Here is a 20,397-nt window from a genome sequence, read left to right as displayed (position 1 = left end):
AGTGAGAAAAAGAGCTATTTTTGAATTAAAAAAAAATAGCTATTTAGTTATTTTTTGACCATCTAATCAGCTACTTGAGTTAATGAACCTGCATCTAAGTAGCAGTAATGTTTACTGTAGCTGAATTTCACGTGTAGTAATGTTTATTGCAGTGGAGAAGTAATGAGCAGTAGCGTTTATTGTAACAAGTAATGTTTATTGTTGCATTTCACATATGAACAATCTTTTTTCTCATCGCTACATAAAAAAAGGTTAATTTGTACTTCATAAACTGTTAAAACTCTAAGCAATTATAGGAAAAATCAGTGACTTATACTTATTTAAACGACTGAACTGGCTCAAGTTTTTGTTTTAGGAAAGTACTGAAAAAAAGGTGGCACACTGAAAAAAAAAAAAGAAAAAAAAAAACTTATTTTTGTTTATGAAGTACAAAATACTGTGAGTAATGCAAATGAAATACGAATACTTACTGGAAGCCAGAATGACAGTGAGGTGGTCCGTGGAGAGCTGCGGTGATGGGGTGGTTGGAAGAGGAGTGGACGTGGGCATGTCTACATGAAATAGGCGCAAAACACACGCTCTCTGTGTGTGTGTGTGTGTGTGTGTGTGTGTGTGTGTGACCGATGAGCTGATCAACACGAGGAGGAGTCATCCACGAGTCTGAGGATCTGACAGCGACGAGCTGCCTGACAAACAGCCCCCGATCTCGAGCTTCGCTTCGGAACACATGGACGAGAAGGGATCGGGAGCGCAGTCAAACCCAGCACTTCATCTCTTCTGGCGGATCCAGGGGTTCGAGATCATCATCCCTGCAGCCTTGTGGTTCCCCCTACCATGGCATGCTGATTGTGCGCGTGTGTGTGTGTGCGTGCGCGCACGTGGGACGTGCGGGACGCCCCATGCCATGCGGATGTTCGTGGTCGCTGAGATAAAAGTGTCGCCTCCTCGCTTTGTCACTTCAAACGCCTGTGGAGACTGCGCTCCTCCCCTGCGCGGAACACGGACACGTTTATCTGCTCCCCTTCCACGCGTGGGTGGGCAAAAGGTGCAGCACCAGCTTGTCGCACCGTTAATCATTGGCAGCGCACTTATCCGCGGTTAACGGCGCCGACGCTCTTTCAAACTGTCGGAGCCGAAATCCGAGACAAATCCGCATGTGTAAATGTGCTGTGTTTAATAAGAGAACCCCCCATTCTGATACTTAACAGTCAGTGTTGCAATCAATGTCGTTAAATACCTTATGGCTCAGCGCCTACTTTCCCCAAGAGATACAAATATGAACAGGTTTTGTCATGACAAAGTTAGCGTTACCTCCCGTGAATAAATCGTATAGCGACGCGCTAAAGCGGCTGTCACTTTCGTGTTATAAAACAATGCAGTTCTCAACTAACTTCTTCCCTTCCCCCCTTCATTCCTACAACTTAGGTGTAAAGGGGTGACCGGCCAACACTGAGCCAAGACCAACCCCCCCCCCCTCCCCCCAAACTATATATATATATATATATATATATATATATATATGACTCCACTGACTATGAACGATAACGATTTTGCTCCCCAGCGCCCGAAAAGTCATCTCGCCACCGATGAACACACATCTTAATGAAAGTTTGCTCACTGCCAAGCTTCCTTTTGAGGAAACAATACAAGAAGCATTCATGGAAGGAAGGTTTTAATGTGGTACATATCAATTATCAGAAGTACTAATTTTCCAACAGATATAATTGCACTCTTTGCTCTGGCAGTTCTATTACATGGTACATTTATTCCACAAAAGCAAAAAGAAGGCTATATGAGGTCATTTCAACATTCAGTCCCAGGCTGATGAGCAACCTCTACAGGGAGGCAGAAAATAGTTCTGCTGTCCCCTTTTTTTCCCCTCCCCGTATACTAAATAAAATAAAATCGTGGTGCGCAGCACTCTAGGTTTGGATGGGGCAACAAAGGACGCATTGGCACCGTTCATAACAAATGGTTATTAGAACACCAGCACACAGGGAAATAATGCTCTGGATCCAAAGACCCTCTTTCCTCAAGGACCTCCACCTCAAGCCAGCCTACACTTTTAGCTTAGCCAAAAGGCCAAGAATCCTGCATGGCACCCCCCCAGACTTTTTCTCTTGTTCTGCACTGGCAAACACAGTCACCTCCTTATATTCCCCATAAGCCCCTGCAGTGGTTGAACATTTAACTCCATTCTACCCACAATACAACTGTTTACAATAGACCCGTTTCCCGCCCAAACTCACAGTAACGCAGGTCGCTACAATGTTATAAAATCACTTTATAATAGACTCAACAAAGGATAATAAGTGAACATATGTACATTGAAGGTATGTGAACCCCATGTGTCCCATAGTTTTGCCATGAGATAGTTATTTCATGAGGAGCAGTCTTTCTCATGTGACATAATAGATGTGGTATTAACAATTAGATACGTTACTTTAGAGGAAATCATGCATGTAGCAGAAACGCAAAAGTAGTGCAGGTGCTAAAATAAGTGAACATCAAGCTGCATTGAATAAATTAAGTGGGTAAGTGGAATCAAGTGTGTAAATCAGATTTTATAAAAGGGGGGCGCGATGACGCAGCAGGCTTGGCCGGGGCCTGCTCGCTGGTGGGTCTGGGGCTCGAGTCCCGCGTGGGGTGCCCTGTGATGGACTGGTGTCCCTTCCTGGGTGTGTCCACCCTCCAGCCTTGCGCCCTGTGCTGCCGGGTTAGGCTCTGGTTCGCCACGACCCCACTTGGGACAAGTAGTTTCTGAGAGTGTGTGTGTGATTTTATAAGTTTAATAATGGTCTAGTAATTCTTAGCACCTCAATAGTTAATCAATATGAACAGTTTATACCTTAAAGCCACCAACAGAAATATACTGTATGCTGTTAAATTTCAAAGACACCTTTACATCTCACCAGAGGTACTATAACTTCAAAGGTTTTAGAGGCCGAAAAGTTTTAGTAATGCTACTCGGTGGCATTTTATACAGATAGGCCCTACTGGTGCTATGGGCACAGCTGGCAGCGTAGTGATTAGAACTGCTACCTTTGGACCCACAGGTCGCAGGTTCGACTCCTACCGCCCGCTATAGTACCCTTGTTCAAGGCTCGTACCCTAAATTGCTCAGCTCTATAAATGGGTAAATAATCATAAGTGTGGTCTCTCCTCTCCTCCGTGAACCGCCACCTTATCGTGGTGGAGGGGTTTGAGTGCCTGAATGAGTCCAGGAGCTATGTTGTCTGGGGCTACGTGCCCCTGGTAGGGTCTCCCATGGCAGACAGGTCCTGGATGACAGACGAGACAAAGCGCGGTTCAAAAACCCCTTATGACGAAAAAATCAAGGCGTCCGTTTACCCCGCCCGGTATGGGGTCACCGGGGCCCCACCCTGGAGGCCAGGTCTATGCCCACGGGGCCTGGCCGGGCTCAGCCCGAAGCCACAACGTGGAGCCGCTCTTCGGTGGGCTCACCACCTGCCGGAGAAACCGTAAGGGGCCGGTGCATTGTGATTTGGGCGGTGGTCGGGGCCGAGTGCCCGGCCGACCCAAACCTCGGGCGCCAACTCTGGTTTTTGGGACTTGGAATGTCACCTCACTGGCGGGGAAGGAGCCTGAGCTGGTGCGGGAAGTTGAGAGATACCGTCTAGATATAGTCGGGCTCACTTCCACTCACAGCTTGGGTTCTGGAACCACTCTACTCGATCGAGGGTGGACTCTCCACTATTCTGGCGTTGCCCAAGGTGAGAGGCGGCGGGCTGGTGTGGGCTTATTAATAGCCCCCCAGTTCAGCCGCCATGTGTTGGAGTCTACCCCGGTGAATGAGAGGGTCATCTCCCTACGCCTTCGGGTCAGGGAACGGTCTCTCACTGTCGTTTGTGCTTATGCGCCTAGCGGCAGTGTAGAGTACCCGGCCTTTTTAGAGTCCCTGGGCGGCGTGCTGGAAAGCGCTCCCACTGGGGACTCTGTCGTTCTACTGGGGGACTTTAACGCCCACGTGGGCAGCGACAGTGATACCTGGAGGGGCGTGATTGGGAGGAACGGCCTCCCTGATCTGAACCCGAGCGGTGAGTTGTTATTGGATTTCTGTGCTAGTCGCGGTTTATCCATAACGAACACCATGTTCATGCATAAGGGTGTCCACCAGTGCACTTGGCACCAGGACACCCTAGGTCGGAGGTCGATGATCGACTTTGTAGTCGTTTCTTCTGACCTTCGGCCATATGTCTTGGACACTCGGGTGAAGAGAGGGGCTGAGCTATCAACTGATCACCACCTGGTGGTGAGTTGGATTCGATGGCGGGGAAAAAAGCTGGACAGACCTGGCAGGCCCAAACGCATAGTGAGGGTCTGTTGGGAACGTTTGGCGGAGGCCCCTGTCAGAGAGGTCTTCAACTCCCACCTCCGACAGAGTTTCAACCAGGTCCCGAGGGAGGTGGGGGACATTGAGTCTGAATGGACTATGTTCCGCTCCTCCATTGTCGGTGCGGCGGTTCGGAGCTGCGGCCATAAGGTCTCCGGTGCCTGTCGCGGCGGCAATCCCCGAACACGGTGGTGGACACCGGAAGTAAGGGATGCCGTCAAGCTGAAGAAGGAGTTCTATCGGGCCTGGCTGGCTCATGGGACTCCTGAAGCAGCTGACAGGTACCGACGGGCCAAACGGAGCGCGGCTCTGGCAGTCGCTGCGGCAAAAACTCGGGCTTGGGAGGAGTTCGGTGAGGCCATGGAGGAAGACTTTCGGTCGGCCTCAAAGAGATTCTGGCAAACCGTCCGGCGACTCAGAGGGGGGAAGCGGTGTTCCACGAACACTGTTTACAGTGGAAGTGGTGGGCTGCTGACCTCAGCTGAGGATGTTCTCGGGCGGTGGAAGGAGTACTTTGAGGATCTCCTCAATCCCTCCGACACGCCTTCCGTAGAGGAAGCTGAGGCTGGGGACTCGGAGGGGGACTCGTCCATTACACTGGCTGAAGTTGCTGAGGTAGTCAAAAAACTCCTCGGTGGCAAGGCTCCGGGGGTGGATGAGATCCGCCCCGAGTTTCTCAAGTCTCTGGATGTTGTGGGGCTGTCTTGGCTGACACGCCTCTGCAGCATCGCGTGGAGTTCGGGAACGGTGCCTCTGGACTGGCAGACCGGGGTGGTGGTCCCTCTTTTTAAGAAGGGGGACCGGAGATTGTGTTCCAACTACAGGGGGATCACACTCCTTAGCCTCCCTGGGAAAGTCTATGCCAGGGTACTGGAAAGGAGAATCCGACCGATAGTCGAACCTCGGATTCAGGAGGAGCAATGCGGTTTTCGCCCTGGCCGTGGAACACTGGACCAGCTCTATACCCTCACTAGGGTGTTGGAGGGTTCGTGGGAGTTTGCCCAACCAGTCCATATGTGTTTTGTGGACCTGGAGAAGGCATTCGACCGTGTCCTTCGTGGCATCCTGTGGGGGGTGCTTCGGGATTATGGGGTTCGGGGCTCGTTGCTACGGGCTGTTCGTTCCCTGTATGACCGGAGCAGGAGCTTGGTTCGCATTGCCGGCAGTAAGTCAGACCTGTTCCCGGTGCATGTTGGACTCCGCCAGGGCTGCCCTTTGTCACCGATTCTGTTCATTATTTTTATGGACAGAATTTCTAGGCGCAGTCAGGGAACGGAGGGTGTCTGTTTTGGTGGCCGCGAGATCTCGTCTCTGCTTTTTGCGGACGATGTGGTCCTGTTGGCTTCATCAAGTCAAGACTTGCAGCGTGCACTGGGGAGGTTTGCAGCCGAGTGCGAAGCGGCGGGGATGAGAATCAGCACCTCCAAATCCGAGGCCATGGTTCTCAGTCGGAAAAAGGTGGATTGCTCCCTCCGGGTTAGGGGGGAGTTGCTCCCTCAAGTGGAGGAGTTTAAGTATCTTGGGGTCTTGTTCACGAGTGAGGGAAAAATGGAGCGGCAGGTCGACAGACGGATCGGTGCGGCGTCCGCAGTAATGCGGTCATTGTACCGGTCTGTTGTGGTGAAGAGGGAGCTGAGTCGTAAGGCGAAGCTCTCAATTTACCGGTCAATCTACGTTCCTACCCTCACCTATGGTCATGAACTCTGGATCATGACCGAAAGAATGAGATCGCGGATACAAGCGGCAGAAATGAGTTTCCTCCGCAGAGTGGCTGGGCGCACCCTTAGGGATAGGGTGAGGAGCTCAGTCACCCGGGAGGAGCTCGGAGTAGAGCCGCTGCTCCTCCGCATCGAGAGGAGCCAGTTGAGGTGGCTCGGGCATCTGTTCCGGATGCCTCCTGGACGCCTCCCTGGGGAGGTGCTCCGGGCTTGTCCCACTGGGAGGAGGCCTCGGGGCAGACCCAGGACACGTTGGAGAGACTATGTCTCCCGGCTGGCCTGGGAACGCCTTGGGGTTCCCCCAGAGGAACTGGAGGAGGTGTGCGGGGAGAGGGAGGTCTGGAGTACTCTGCTCGGACTGCTGCCCCCGCGACCCGGCCCCGGATAAAAGCGGAGGAAGATGGATGGATGGATGGTGGTCTCTCCTCCTACTTTCCTTCGCAGCACATAGCTCGAGACCACTGCGTTAACCGCCTGCTGTTACAGCTCAGCCAAAAAGAGCTTTTACTGGGCTAAGGGAACAGAACTGGGAGCAGTATTCACGATTTCTCAACCAAGAAAGCTGACAACCACTGCTCAACATTATTTACTGTGTAAAAAATACTGGGAAAAAGAGGGGTGTCCCTTTTGTGTAATTAAAAAAAAAAAAAAAAACATAAAATCACTTCATTGTTTATCTAGTTGCCAAGTTCATCTTCTCTCCTTTCGCAATATAAATTCTAATTACTGTACTATAAAACACCTTGGGCAGTGGGATCAGGTGAAAGAATCATGTCTCTTTTGAAGAAGTCCGTTTGACATGATGAGTCGAAACAACCTCACTCATGCGAAAAGCAGCTCTTTAGGAAGCTGAGTGTCTTGAGAACTTTTGCACAAGTTGTAATTTTTTTTTTTTGGCATAAATTGTAATAACAGTGTAACTCTTCTGACGTCACAGACTATTTCTCCGTCGATTGGGAGGAGCTCCCACTCCGCCATCTTTTTTCTCGTTCCATTCCATCTTTGTTGACTTCCCTCCTACCGGATGTTGTCTCGCGCGCGTCTCACAGCACCTGCGCCCGGGTCCTGCTGGCTCGCGCCGGCAGCGTCGCTCGCGAAACGCGGAAGATGGTGGCGAGCGTACGGGTGCGCAAGCTGCTGCGACGGTACAAGCCTGCCATCGCCGCTGCGCTCGCCGTCCTCCTCGTACAGGGGCTGGTGGTGTGGAGCTTGAGGAGTCTGGAAGAAGGAGAGGTGGAGGTGAGCCAGCGGCACAGTTAGAGCGGCTAGCGGAGTGCGGCCAACCCCTGTGCTAGACGAGACGAGAGTGGCTGACGTTTGCCTGAGTGCTAGCGGAGAGCTGCTAAGCCTGAGTGCTAGCGGAGAGCTGCTAAGCCTGATGCTAGCGGAGAGCTGCTAAGCCTGATGCTAGCGGAGAGTTGCTAAGCCTGATGCTAGCGGAGAGTTGCTAAGCCTGATGCTAGCGGAGAGTTGCTAAGCCTCGACACGGTACAGGAGAATGAATTCTGAGGGTGTGTAGAAGAAAGTCTGTCGTTACAACACTTCCTGAGAAAAGCGACGGTTTATCTTTATGTTCCTAAAACTCGTAGAGTAATTTGTCTCAAGACTTATTTCGCACACTCACTGACTAAGTTCAGGTGTCGTGATTATCATGATATGACCTTTTTGTTAGTGCTCTGCAAATACTGAACATGATGATGAACTTGGAGTAATGATGAAGTGACCTGAGAGTGACTGTGGTCTCATCGCTCTGTCCCTAGCTTTTTACAACCAGTGTTTAATTAATAATTGTATTTTGTAAATGTGTTTTTTGTTGTTTTGCTATTTTGAGTAGTTCCTGCATGTTGTACATGTCATTGTGTCTTGTAGAACTGCTGTTTGTGAATTCTCCTGCGGAAGTAGTGACGTTCTATACTCTTCTGTCCTTAGAAGAAGCACAAGAAGTCCAAGCTCCCGGACAGCAACAGTCAGGATTCCCGAAGGGCTGCCGCCGCCACCTGGGAGCGACAGAATGGTGCCTTGAGTCGGAACCGCAGCAAGGGGAGGCTCGGCCGGGACCGCTTCGGAGCCAACGCGGCCCGAGCCCCGATCCAAGATCCTGGGCGTCGCGGTGACGCCGGCAGGAGTGCCGGAGGTAGCTCCAGGAGGCAGGCGGTTGCGGGAGAGGGGGTGCCGTCCAGCAGCCGGAACTTTACGGACCCGAAGGCTGAAGATGGTGTGGCGGCGCCCCAGCCGGGACAGCAGCAGGGTGATGCGGGCAGCGTGGAGGGAGCGCCTCCGGCCCTTAATGGTGACTTTGCACCTAAGTGCGAGGTGGTGGGCAAGGATGCCCTGTCTGCCCTGCACCGCGCCCCCTCCCGCCAGTGCAGGCAGGAGATTGCTGATGTCGTGTGCCAGCATCAGGAAGGCAGACTCATGCCAGAGTCATTTCCTCAGTTCTGTCCTCAGCAGCATGGTAAGCACCCCCCAGGGCCGTCTCCATTCTGTCAGCATTACCTTTTAGAAAGCACTTTGGATGAAAATAGTTTGTTTAGATTTTTTTTTTTAAACAAGTTTTTCATATTGCATATTGTGTGAGATGTTTCATCATACAAGTGAAGGTCCAGGACTTGCCATTAAAGGGCAAAGCACAGATCTGCTCAGACTGGAAGAATATATGTACCTTCCTGTTGATGGGAGGGCACTTTAAAGTGTGCAAAATTGCTTTTTCTTAATAGAAAGAAACTTTTTTTTTTTTTTTTTTTTTTATGCCAGATTATCTTAATCTATTGGTGTAGTGCTTCTCCTAATATATTTGTGTAGAATGACATTTCATTTTGGCTTAAATGGAAACCTAGAGTCCGGTTCCCAAAAGCATCATGGTGTTCTGATTGTCATAGTTCCAGAGAAAGTCAATGAAATTAGTCATAGTAGTCTTGAGTATTTGGTAAAATGATTGTTGATTCCTTTTTTCTGCCTTAAATTTAACTGTTTTCTCTATTTGAGTATTTTTAGATAATGGCAGCTTGTCAATTGATATGTTTTTGCATTACTGACTCCCCCATGCTCTGCTTTCCCAGGCTTCTCCAATCCAGTGCTGCATGGAGGAGACATGGACAATGAGCCGGCTAAAGCAGATGACCCAGTACGGGTGGCATACATGCTGGTGGTTCACGGTCGTGCCATACGGCAGCTGAAGCGCCTCATCAAAGCCATATACCATCAGGATCATTTCTATTATATCCATGTGGATAAGGTTGGTCATCTTTAACGCTTTGGGGAGCCCCAGAGGTGTTTCCTCTTCCAAATTTGAATGAATGTATTGAATTAATTTTTGTCTTGACTGTTTTTCACATGCATTTTGTTGTTCTTTGATGTCCATGCTTTAAAAGGCTTATTGGAGCTATACAGAAATAATTTTATCTAAATAAAAATGCCAGATTTTAATTGTCCATGAAGGTACCTGAAGATAGGGTGTGAGTGATGCCATGCTGCTTTTTAATGTGAAAGTCTCAGAAATTGTTCAGTACAAGAGGTGGAGGATCTTTGTATGCTGGATTAAATCTGCCAGCACTGCTTAGCCAGCCTGTGTGGGTGGCCAGAGCGTTTCTTGTGCAATTAAGTGATATCATAACCCAACGGTGCCATTTATGGGCCTTTCATCTCACATTTTTTCGGCATCTTGGAAAAGTGTGTCATCCTCTGGCTCTCTTATTTTCGATCCCTTTTTTTTTTTTTGTTTGTTTGTTTTGATTCATTTCAATTTTTCTGGAATTCCTCCATGTGGTATGAAATTTGGCAGGAAAATGTTTTCTTCTGTACACTCGTGTTTCATTTTTAGGTGTCATCCAGTATGCTCTTTATTCACATTCCACCCTTTGGAGGAGGACTGTCTAAATATATACCTGTGAAAGCTTTACATAATGCCCCTTTAAAATTTATTCTCAATCAGCTTTTTACTCTTACATGAAAATGCTTTTCAGTCACAAATACTGCTGAGGTTTTTTTTTTTTTTTTTTTTTAGTTACTAGTAAAATCAGAAATGCAATGAAGGGGTGTGAGGAAAAGATAGTAGCCTAGCACAGACCAAAAAAAAACAGACCTATTGGTTTTTATTTAACATAATTTACATCGGTCACCTGCTATCAATAATCTTGTGCAGTGCAGGGTTTTAGTGGTCTGGAGCCTATCCTGGAAGCATAGGGTGTGTGCACCTTGAATGGAACACCATTCTGTCACAGGGTAATCGGATATACGCTCATTCAGTGACTCACGCACACACTAAGGGCACTTTAGTGTGGGAGGAAAAACCCACACAAACCTGGGGTGACGTGCAAAATGAGCAGGGATGGAAAACACAGCCGAGGTACTTTGAGCCACCAGTATTGTTTGCTGTGTCACTATGCTTTTCCTAACATATTACAATCCATCATTTTACTGTGGTGAAATAAGGCCTGATGTATGATTAAAATGTTTAGAACTTAATACTGGAATGATGCTGTGTTTTTTTTCCAAAGCTGTTTTGCTTTTTTTTATGTGGACTTTATATCAGATTCTTACCATTCAGAGTTACATGCAGTTACAAAATAAAAGCTGAGATGTTGACTGAAAAGCATTGTTACATTTTGAATATACCGTTAGGTGTATTTGTGATGTTTCCTCTTTCCCTCTTCAGTACCCTGTCTCCCATGGAGTTGTCACTGTGGTCGGATGTGCTCAGTGACTCCTTGGGCTGCTTACATTTGAAAGGATTGTTTTGTGGTTTGAAGTCCCTGCCATGCTGTGCTTTACACCTGTTTGCCTCCCTCTCCAGCGCTCTGACTACCTGCACCGTGAGGTATTTCGGATCACTGAGCTCTACCCAAACGTGCGTGTCACGCCTTGGCGCATGGTAACCATCTGGGGAGGTGCCAGCCTGCTGAAGGCCTACCTACGCAGCATGGAGGATCTGCTGTCTATGCAAGACTGGCATTGGGACTACTTCATCAACCTAAGCGCCACCGACTTCCCCACCAGGTGTCTGTAATATTCCGACCCCACACAAGAGCCTACGTGAAGCACTGCTAATGAGTTCAGTGCCTGCAGCTTAATGGTTTAACAATTTTTGTTTGTTTTTTGGTTATAGTTTGTATTAAGTAAAATGTCATTGTGATTTAACTACTGATTACTTATTCACAAAGTATTTCATAATGATTTGTTGTTCTTTGCTAAATAACTGAAAAACCGCAGTTAGCATGACGGCTGTTTCTCATTTGTCATTTTACTCATATTTGCAATATGAAAGTTTTAATTTTCATTACTGTTTCATTTTTTTAAAATCAAATTTTATTTTTAACTGTAGATGTCAGAATGGAGCTGAACAGTGGTTTGTTTTTCTTTCCATTTTTCATAGGACCAATGAAGAACTGGTGGCTTTTCTTTCTAAGCATAGAGACAAAAACTTTCTCAAGTCTCATGGAAGAGAAAATGCAAGGTGCTGAAACCTAATACTTCAGTATACACGTTTGCATCTTCTGAGAGAGAGAGAGATGTAATTAATCAAAAGCAGATTAAAAATACAGGTAGAAAATTGTCTTATAGAAGGCTGTGACAATGGGTTGTGTAGTGGTTAGAGCTGCAGCCTAGATTTGGAGGCTTTAGGTTTGAACTTCACCTCCACTATCTGTTGTAATCCCTTTGAACAAGGTATTTATCCTAAACTGCTACAGTAAACGTTACCTGGCTATATAAATGGGTACATTGTTTTGAACAACTTAACATTGTCTTGCTTTTGAGAAGTGTGTGAGATGTATGTAATGTAGGATGCTGTGCAGCATCATTTATCAGATGTCAGTGTTTTGAGTATTTGTAATAGTGGTTTCCTGTTTTACTAGAGTTTAAACTGTGATTTTTAAATTGAAGCAATATACACTCAGGTATATTTTTTTGTTTAAATTACATGGTGCAAGCCAAAAGAAAGCAAATTGCATAGTTAGGCCACTGGCAGGTTGGAGTTGCTCATATGCTGATACACTGATGGTGTTGTCTCGGCCTCAGTCTGTGACGCTAGGTCCTACAGTCAAGTTCTTGTGTGCAGTACTGTTCGTGGCATTTCAATAGCTATCTTTAACATTTTTTCTGCAATTTGTGTGAACATGCCTAGCAGGTGTCCTGCTAAGGGTGGAAGTGGTGGTTACGATTAAAAGTGTGCAAAAGTCAATTTCTTTACAAATATTTGGATGTGAGCACTGTATGAGCTTGACATTCATAGAGTATGTTGAATTACAACACATTGTGTACCATTTGCGATAGTGCTGAGAAAATAAAAACTAGTGCTAAAGCTCCTATGAAATCCTCAGATGCCCGCAGCAGTATAATAGTTCATGTTTTGAGGGTATTTAATGTATGGTAGGTGCCATCATTAATTTCTATAGTTTAAGCAAGATAAAAATTCTGTGTGCGAAACTATAGTATTTCCATTGAAAATACGTTACAAAAATTTTAAGACTAAATTTGAAATTTGCATGCATTTCAGAGCATAGCTCTTGCATAAATTGAGAACCCTCTAACTTTTCTCTTAATTTTGTGCCAGGTTCATCAAGAAGCAGGGCCTGGACCGCCTTTTCCACGAGTGTGACTCCCACATGTGGCGGCTAGGGGACAGGACCATCCCTGAGGGCCTCGAGGTCTCCGGGGGCTCTGACTGGTTTTCCCTGACACATCGCTTCGTAGAGTACGTCATCCATTCTCAGGACCTGCTGGTGTCTGGGCTTAAGAAGTTCTACGGCTACACCTTACTCCCTGCTGAGGTACCACCAGGTTTTGTTAATTGGGCAGCACATAGTGCAGTGCAATGGTTAGATGCAAACTTGTAACTTCAAGGTTGACTGTTTTTATCCTAGAGGGTGCGCCATTGGATTACTTTTGATCAAGATTTTACATTACCTTAACCGCTTCTGTAAAATATACCAGTTTGCTTTCAGAATGGAGCAGGGTGAAAACTGTACTGAAGAAAAGTTGCATTGTCTCCACTCCAATTCCCCAGTCATTCTTCCACACAGTACTGGGTAACAGTCACATGTGTGACACACTGGTGGACAACAACCTGCGCGTGACCAACTGGAACCGCAAGCTGGGTTGCAAGTGCCAGTATAAGCACATCGTGGACTGGTGCGGCTGTTCGCCCAACGACTTCAAACCCACAGACCTCATCAGGATCCAGGTGGGCCAGCAGGGGGCAGTGTAGCTCTGCTGTCGCTAAGTCTGTCCTGAGCTTTTCTTCTGTCTTTTATACAAGCTGTTCTCGATGGGGATGCCTCCTGCCCTTTACAAATGTTACAATGACTGATTTTTGTTTTATATTATATTTTCTCCGGAGGTTCCTCAAACCTCATTTCTGTGAAATATAAATCAACAGCGATTAATTCTTCCTGGACACAAGAGTGTTCTACTTGGTGCTCAGCTTACTTCTCTTGTAGTCATCCCCTAAGTAAAGTTGAAAAAACATATGAGCATGGTGCCAGTGAGGTAGAAAAGCTTTGATGGGAACATATAGGAATATCACAATAAATTCAATGTGCGCAATGTAAAACTAGAAATAAACGTCCATTATAAAAGTAGCAATAAAATGGATACTTTATTGATCCCAGGGCAGGGGGAAATTCATCATTATTAAACCATAAAATCCGTATGGATTTAAATGAATAATTTTTATGGATTCAAATTAATTCAACCTGAAGACACTGGTGAACCTCAATACCTGAAGTGAATTTTTTGAAAGGGATATTTACAGACATCAAATGCAAAAAGTTTTTTTTCATACTTAAAAAATTGACATTTTGGAAATGGAACAAGCAATTTTGTCTGCAAAGTTGTTTGGCCTCACCTGTTATTTATGGTCTAATTTATGCAGTAATTACAATCTAATCTCTAAAGTGATGACAAGGGTAGTGTTCAGTTTGAGTTTGGGTGCTGAAATCCCACCAGAGACCAGGACACAATGATAACACAGCATTCTTGACCTTGGGATTATTGGGAGTTTGTTGTAATTCTGTGTTTGTGAGTGCTGTCTGTTTCATAAAATGCATTTTCTGTAGAAGTCATTGGGAGTGTGGGCTTCCAGGACTGACCATATTTGGTTCATCATACCTGAGGAATCAAGAAATGGATGTAACCCATTCCCATTCCTCCAGCACTTGATGCATGTTTGCACTCAGATTTTATTTCTCCTTTCTTGCTGCAGCAACTGACTCGGCCAACATTCTTTGCTCGCAAGTTTGAATCGATAGTGAACCAGGAGGCCATCGACATCCTGGATGTCCACCTGTATGGGCACTACCCCCCCGGCACGCCAGCACTCAAAGCCTATTGGGAGAACCTGTTTGAGCAGGAGGATGGACTGAGCACACTCAGTGATGTGGCACTCACCTCCTACTTGTCCTTTTTCCGCCTTGGTGTCCGCAGCCTTGAGGAAACCCACAATGGGGATGGATCCTGCCGGTAAGGGGCATGTGCTGCCGCTCTTCCCTGCATATTCTGCTAATCAATTTTAGTCTATCTTAGTCTAGTTTAGCATCAGTATGTCCCTTGCTTTCAGAATGATCCCTGTGGTTCCCTTAGCTGGCATGGTGAAGTTACAGATTTGCATCAACAAAATAGCAGTATTTCTGAAAATGTTCATCTTCACATAGTGTACGGATTGTTACTATACAAATGTCCTTTCTCCCCCTTTGGTTAACTAACTGTTCTTGTAAGTCCATGTGGTATGTAGGAGGTTGCCTGTTTGGTTGTGTTCCAAGTTGTATAACAGTTCTGAGTTCAGTGTACTTTTTCTGACTCTTGTAAGTAAATGCAACAGTATAAATTAGCCAAGTAAAAAATTTAAACTGTAGGCACCCTGGGCAAAGGTTCTTACCAAGAACATAAATATTTTAATAAAGTAACCTTGATTATGTATTAAACGTTGTATTATTTAATGTGTAAGCAAGGGCTGTGCTCAGCAGGGAGTGCTTTATGATTTCAAGCTGTTTAAATGTAGGAAAAATGCAGACTGGCAAATACTTATGGACATCTTCTTATTCTGTCCCAAGACTGGTTTTTGTTGTTTCTTTTAATTCTGGCTGAATCCATCAGTTTAACTGAAAAAGCCAAGGATTAACAAAGAGAAAAGTAATGAATTAAGAATTAGTGTGACTGCTGAATTTAATCTAGTAGTTTGTACTGGTTTGCAAAAATAAACACAGCTATCTTTTGATGGCTTAAGTTCAACTTCTGAATTTTTCTTATTTCCTTATGTACCCAGGTACGAGCCCATTGGTTACCCTGTGTCCGTGCACCTCTATTTCTACGATGACCGTTTCCAAGGCTACCTTGTGAGGCAGGAGGCGCAGAATGCAAGGACGCAAGCGAGGGAGGTTCTCGAGGTGTGGGCTTTGCCCCAGGCTACTCTGCAGCTGGAGAGCAACCTGCGGGAGTTTGAGAGACTCAAACACCTGGAGGTGCGAATGGGATGTGACCACGTCATGAGTGTTGGAGGGTTACAGTTAAAAAAAAGTATTTGTAGCTCTTTTGCTTTATTGCTTGTGTCTGTCTTATCTGTTTATTGACAGCAATTTGTTTATGCCACCATTAGGTGGGGGCACAGTGGGACCCCAAAGAGAGGATCTTCCGGAACTTTGGAGGGATTCTGGGCCCTCTGGATGAGCCAGTGGCAGTACAGAAGTGGGCAAGGGGTCCTAACTTGACAGCTACCATTGTCTGGATTGACCCAGCTCACGTTGTGGCAGCCTCCTATGACATCAGTGTGGATGTGGAGGCGGAGTTCACACAGTACAAGCCACCGCTGCAGCACCCCCTGCGGCCTGGAACGTGGACCGTTCGGGTCCTGCGCCTCTGGGAACGTGTGGCTGAGATCCAGTTCCTGGTGACGCCACTGGCTTTCAAAGGTGGACAGGCACTGCAGAAAGGTAAATGTCGCATTACTTCATTGTGAGTGTTCAGACCTGGTCAGTTATGATGGGAAAACCTGCCACTGATTTGGGTTCTGTGTCCACTTGTCCCTTTCATACTACTAGGAGTTGTACACATGATGCAGCAGGTTGTGGCATTGAACCTTTGACTGAATGACTACAACTGTTAAATGGTAAATCTAAGCTCTGAAAGTTTTCATGTTTCAGCATGAAAATAATCTTTTAAAGAGCAACACCTTCTGTGTGACTAAAACAGGGGTTCTTTGCAGCAGTGAGCTTAAAGGAGGATGAAAGGCTCATCACTTGTCCAGTGGATTACTGTGGCTCCCTCTATGCACTAGAACACACTCTGGCTCTGCCGCTATCAGTAACTTCCTCTCTATTGTTGTCTTTCCAGAGGAGGACAGCTGGCTGCACGCAGGGCCCCCTGGGAACCTCTACATGGATCAGGGTTTTGAGCAGCTGAACCAGGTTCTGAAGCTGTCTGCTGGGCCACAGGCACTAGAGCTGGCCCAGAGGAACTCCCAGCTGGTGGGCAGGTTGCTCGAGGACTGGGTGGACCGCAGCATCAGGGCATTTTGGCTCACTGGAGACATGTGCACCACTGCCTCTTCGCTCTGCCCTTCTCTGGGACCCTGCTACAAATCCACCTGGAGCCCCCTGTCACCTGACCCCAAATCAGAACTTGGACCCGTCAAAAGTGATGGAAGGATTCGGTAACCTGTGGATATTTCCACAGGCAAAGTACGCAGAGCAGTTCATGGTTGAGCAAATGACTTGGGGCCTGATGAGGATGCTGCAGTGAACCTCAGAAGAACTTGTTAGAAAGCTTAAGAAAAAGTTAGGATTTTTTGCACATAAAGAATTCAGACTTCGGTTTACATTAGTTCTCACATTTCTGCAATGATTTTTTTGCCTTTTTAATACTGTGAGATGTGATGCATCGTGAATATGAAATGGCCGACAAGCTTCGTTTTACCGGAGGGGAGGACGATGGCCACATTTTTACCTCTTCATTGTATTTAATGTCAAATATCGGTGACTTTCGGTTTTTACTTTTTCTACACATTCATTGTTCAAGCAGCAGAAAACGATGAAAAGTGCACTTTATTGTAAGACTTAACATCAGCAATCCTTCTCTGAGGGAGTTTTGAAAAGGGGATGTTCAGAAGTCACGACCAAAGTCATTTCACACAACTTTTTTTGGTGTGTTTGCACAGGTCATTTATCTGACCCAGTAAGTGCCTCTGCGGTACGGTGCTGTTGTACAAACACACCAGGTTGGCTGGCTTCAAAAGATAAGTGCAAAGATGTAAAGTGCTTTGGCCCTCTTGCATGGTAACTGTGACTTCCCCCCCTTAACAGAGGTGATGTTTGAAAGACATCTGGACTATCCGGTGTCAAAAGCCACTGGAGTTTTAGCAAAAGGAAGTGCCTTCCTTTCACTCATCCATACATTTTTCATGTGCACTCATTATATTTACATTCCATGTTGCTGTATGTTTTAGTATGGTCAGAAACATCCACTTTCTGGATAAGATCAAGTGATTTTTGAATTGTCCATCCAGATTAGTAGGGCTGCATTTAAGGCCTGCATTCTTACAAATAAATTAATGAAATCCAGATTTCCCCTCCCTCCGCAACTATTTTATGTGTATGATTTTGTTTTCCTTACGCTTCAGTTGAGAATGTCATGGTAATTCAAAACAAAAATGGAATGCTGTAATACTTCAACATGCACACATGTCATGTTCTTAAAGGGAAATTGCACTATGTTTTTACAGTCTTCAGAATTCAGAGCTGTCAAGCAAAATTATCACTTCATCCTAATTTTATGCTATTTTCAATCTAGCATAAATTTAAAAGAAACTTTAACAAGGGCAATTGCTTCCATGAAGCTTGATTCAGCAGGACATTAGGTATTTTTCTATTTTAATGACAGATCTAATTTCAATCCTACCAGCACCAGAAGACCGGGAGTCTCCTTTCCTTTTTGGTACAAACACATCCTTTGTACTCTTTAGATGAGTGGATGGGGGCATTCCGTCTTTGGTGTTCTCACCCAGTGCAGATACGGTGTAGACCTTACCCGAGCAGGCCTCCACCTACCATTCATTAGTCTGATCCTGCCATTAAATGTCTTTTTAAAGGTTTGGGTTGGTTTCTGTTTCGCTGAAAAATCTTTCTACACGTACCTGCCTTGGTTCGCTACTTCTTTGAAATAACATCCATCCTTTTACAGTTTTACTCTCTGTGATTGTTGCAAGTGCTTTTGTTCAGAGAAGTTAACCAGTTTTGACACAGCGGAACACTTGATGTGTTTACGAGAGCTCAAAGTAATTAAGTTCACATACCTTGTTTCACACCCTTTCACTTTGGGTTACAAGGCCACATGCTTAACCCCTGTGCTGCTCTTTAGCACTAAAATAATCTGGGATAGTTTCTTACTTTTAGTATGTAGAAACAACCATCAGTAATTTATTTTTCCTGCAGTATTGATACCAGGATTCTTGTTGGTGGTTATTTGCATTTGCAGGTTGTTCTTGACTTATGATGGGGCTTCCATTCATAAGTCAAAAATCCCCTTATATGAACCATAAAAACATAAAGGATTAATATGCATGAATGCTATATTGTGCAATGGGATTTCTTTTCCTCTAACATATTATTCCACAACACTAAAAATAGACTGTTAGACAGCACAGTATTACATTTTCATGCTGCAGTCTGTTCACTTTGAAGTCTGACTTCCACTTTCTTCAGAATTTGTTAGAATTGTTAGAATTTCTTTAGCAGAGACTTTTTTCCAAAGTGACTTCCAATGAACTCTGTGTAGTGTTCAGCTCAACACCATCAGAACGTTCACTTTTTTGCTTGCTAGCCATTTAAAAATAGAGTAGCTTGAAGGAAAAGGCAAAAGAAAAGTTTTGTAAACACAATGCAATCACCGTTAAACAGCCAATGGCTGACTGAGACCCAAACAACCTCTTCCAGACTCACTTTGTCTATAGTCTAAGTATATGTAAAGTGTAAATGTTCATGCGCTATAAGATCATCCCCGGATAAACCTTTACGCAGCTACTCCTGTAATGTAACGTAAATGTTTATATGTATCTTAAAAAAAAAATACTAGAAAGGTGATCAGGAATCGTATATTGATATTGTTTTATAGAGCTACTTGTGTGATGAACATTGCTGCATATGGTGGAAAGAAACTGGACTTAAGAATCGTGTGTCTGCATCTATATCACTCTGCACATCTTTTATTTTCTATAGGATGTACGTTGCTTTGGAGAAAAGCATCTGCTAAATGAATAAATGTAAATGTAAACGTTGGATATGGTGCCTTGTGCCAGCACATCAGACGGGGCAGTCGTCATCAAAACCAAACATTGTTGTAAGTATGGGGTAAGTGGCATACCTCGTAACTCAAGTGCTACCTGTATTCATTTAGCAGAAGGTTTTCTTCAGAGCAACACGGTGACTGAATAGTATTTGGCTGACACCTTTGCCCAAGGCGACTTATAATGCAAGATACACAAAAACTTCCTACAATCATTCACCCATTTATACAGTGGAGAAACAGTAGCACTACCTGCTGCACCACTGTGCTGCCCATGGTGTCTAGCAAATTAAGTGACTGCGACTGTAGTCACAGATTGCAAATCGATTTATGCTTACGTGAAAGTTCTAACACGTCTACAAAGCTCTACATTTTCCATCTCCCAGAATCCTTAGACTTCTCCCAGATAATTTATTGATATTATATTTTAATTAAGAGAAAGGTAAAGACCCAAAATAATATTTTACTATTTTAATGCCTCTTTTTTTTCATCCAAATGCTGACCTTTGCGTTTATTTATGTACTGGCAGCAAGGACCCGAAGAATACATTCCCATGGCAACCTACGTATTCCCATGACAACCTGGGTGTAAAATTTTCATATCTTTGGCATCAGTATATGTCAGATGAGGAGTGGAGGCGGCTGGAAGCTCGAACCGTTGTCTGAGAGAGGCTGTAGGCCCCGAATGGTGGCTGGTTGGGGAGCTGAGGCTCCTGAAACGAAGACCGCTTCGGAACAGCAGAGGGCGCCACTGAGTCCACACACTGCACCTAACCCTAAGGGCACATGTGCTGAGCATCACGTGCAGTGCTCTCTATTAAAGCCCTTTTACAGTTTGACAATGAAGGAGTAAGGGAAAAAAAAGGAAAAGGAAAAAAAAAAAAAAAACCAGCGTCAGACCTGGAGCACATTAAATTTTGATCCACATTTTTTTCCTGCCACGCAGATCGTCCGCATCTGATGGGTGTGTTGTCTCTCTTTTTGGGTCGGAGCTTTCAGTTGTTTTGTTCATTTTGCGTAATTTTGTCCATTGAAGAGCGGGAACAAACACAGAAG

At 45.4% G+C, this 20,397-nt stretch overlaps 1 protein-coding gene across 1 annotated transcript; it reads left to right on the top strand.

Moving 5' to 3' along the window:
• Window positions 1-7,104: 7,104 nt before the first annotated feature.
• Window positions 7,105-18,520, top strand: LOC108939865 (xylosyltransferase 2-like). Its single transcript, XM_029247073.1, has 11 exons — window positions 7,105-7,311; window positions 8,002-8,527; window positions 9,132-9,307; window positions 10,865-11,067; window positions 11,444-11,524; window positions 12,623-12,839; window positions 13,076-13,252; window positions 14,273-14,529; window positions 15,332-15,527; window positions 15,662-15,995; window positions 16,396-18,520. The coding sequence occupies exons 1-11, from the start codon at window positions 7,180-7,182 to the stop codon at window positions 16,716-16,718; spliced, it is 2,622 nt and encodes an 873-aa protein (XP_029102906.1). The 5' UTR covers window positions 7,105-7,179; the 3' UTR covers window positions 16,719-18,520.
• The last annotated feature ends 1,877 nt before the right edge of the window (window positions 18,521-20,397 follow it).

Source organism: Scleropages formosus, chromosome 20 (genome assembly GCF_900964775.1).
Source record: "Scleropages formosus chromosome 20, fSclFor1.1, whole genome shotgun sequence".
NCBI lineage: Eukaryota > Metazoa > Chordata > Actinopteri > Osteoglossiformes > Osteoglossidae > Scleropages > Scleropages formosus.
This window is presented reverse-complemented; position numbering and strand designations above follow the sequence as displayed.

Excerpts from the sequence above, each read along its gene's own strand:
- LOC108939865 (XM_029247073.1), top strand. The coding sequence starts at position 7,180 with ATGGTGGCGAGCGTACGGGTGCGCAAGCTGCTGCGACGGTACAAGCCT. Across the intron at positions 8,528-9,131 it reads GTTCTGTCCTCAGCAGCATG|GCTTCTCCAATCCAGTGCTG; the intron begins GTAAGCACCCCC and ends CTGCTTTCCCAG. Across the intron at positions 11,525-12,622 it reads CATGGAAGAGAAAATGCAAG|GTTCATCAAGAAGCAGGGCC; the intron begins GTGCTGAAACCT and ends ATTTTGTGCCAG.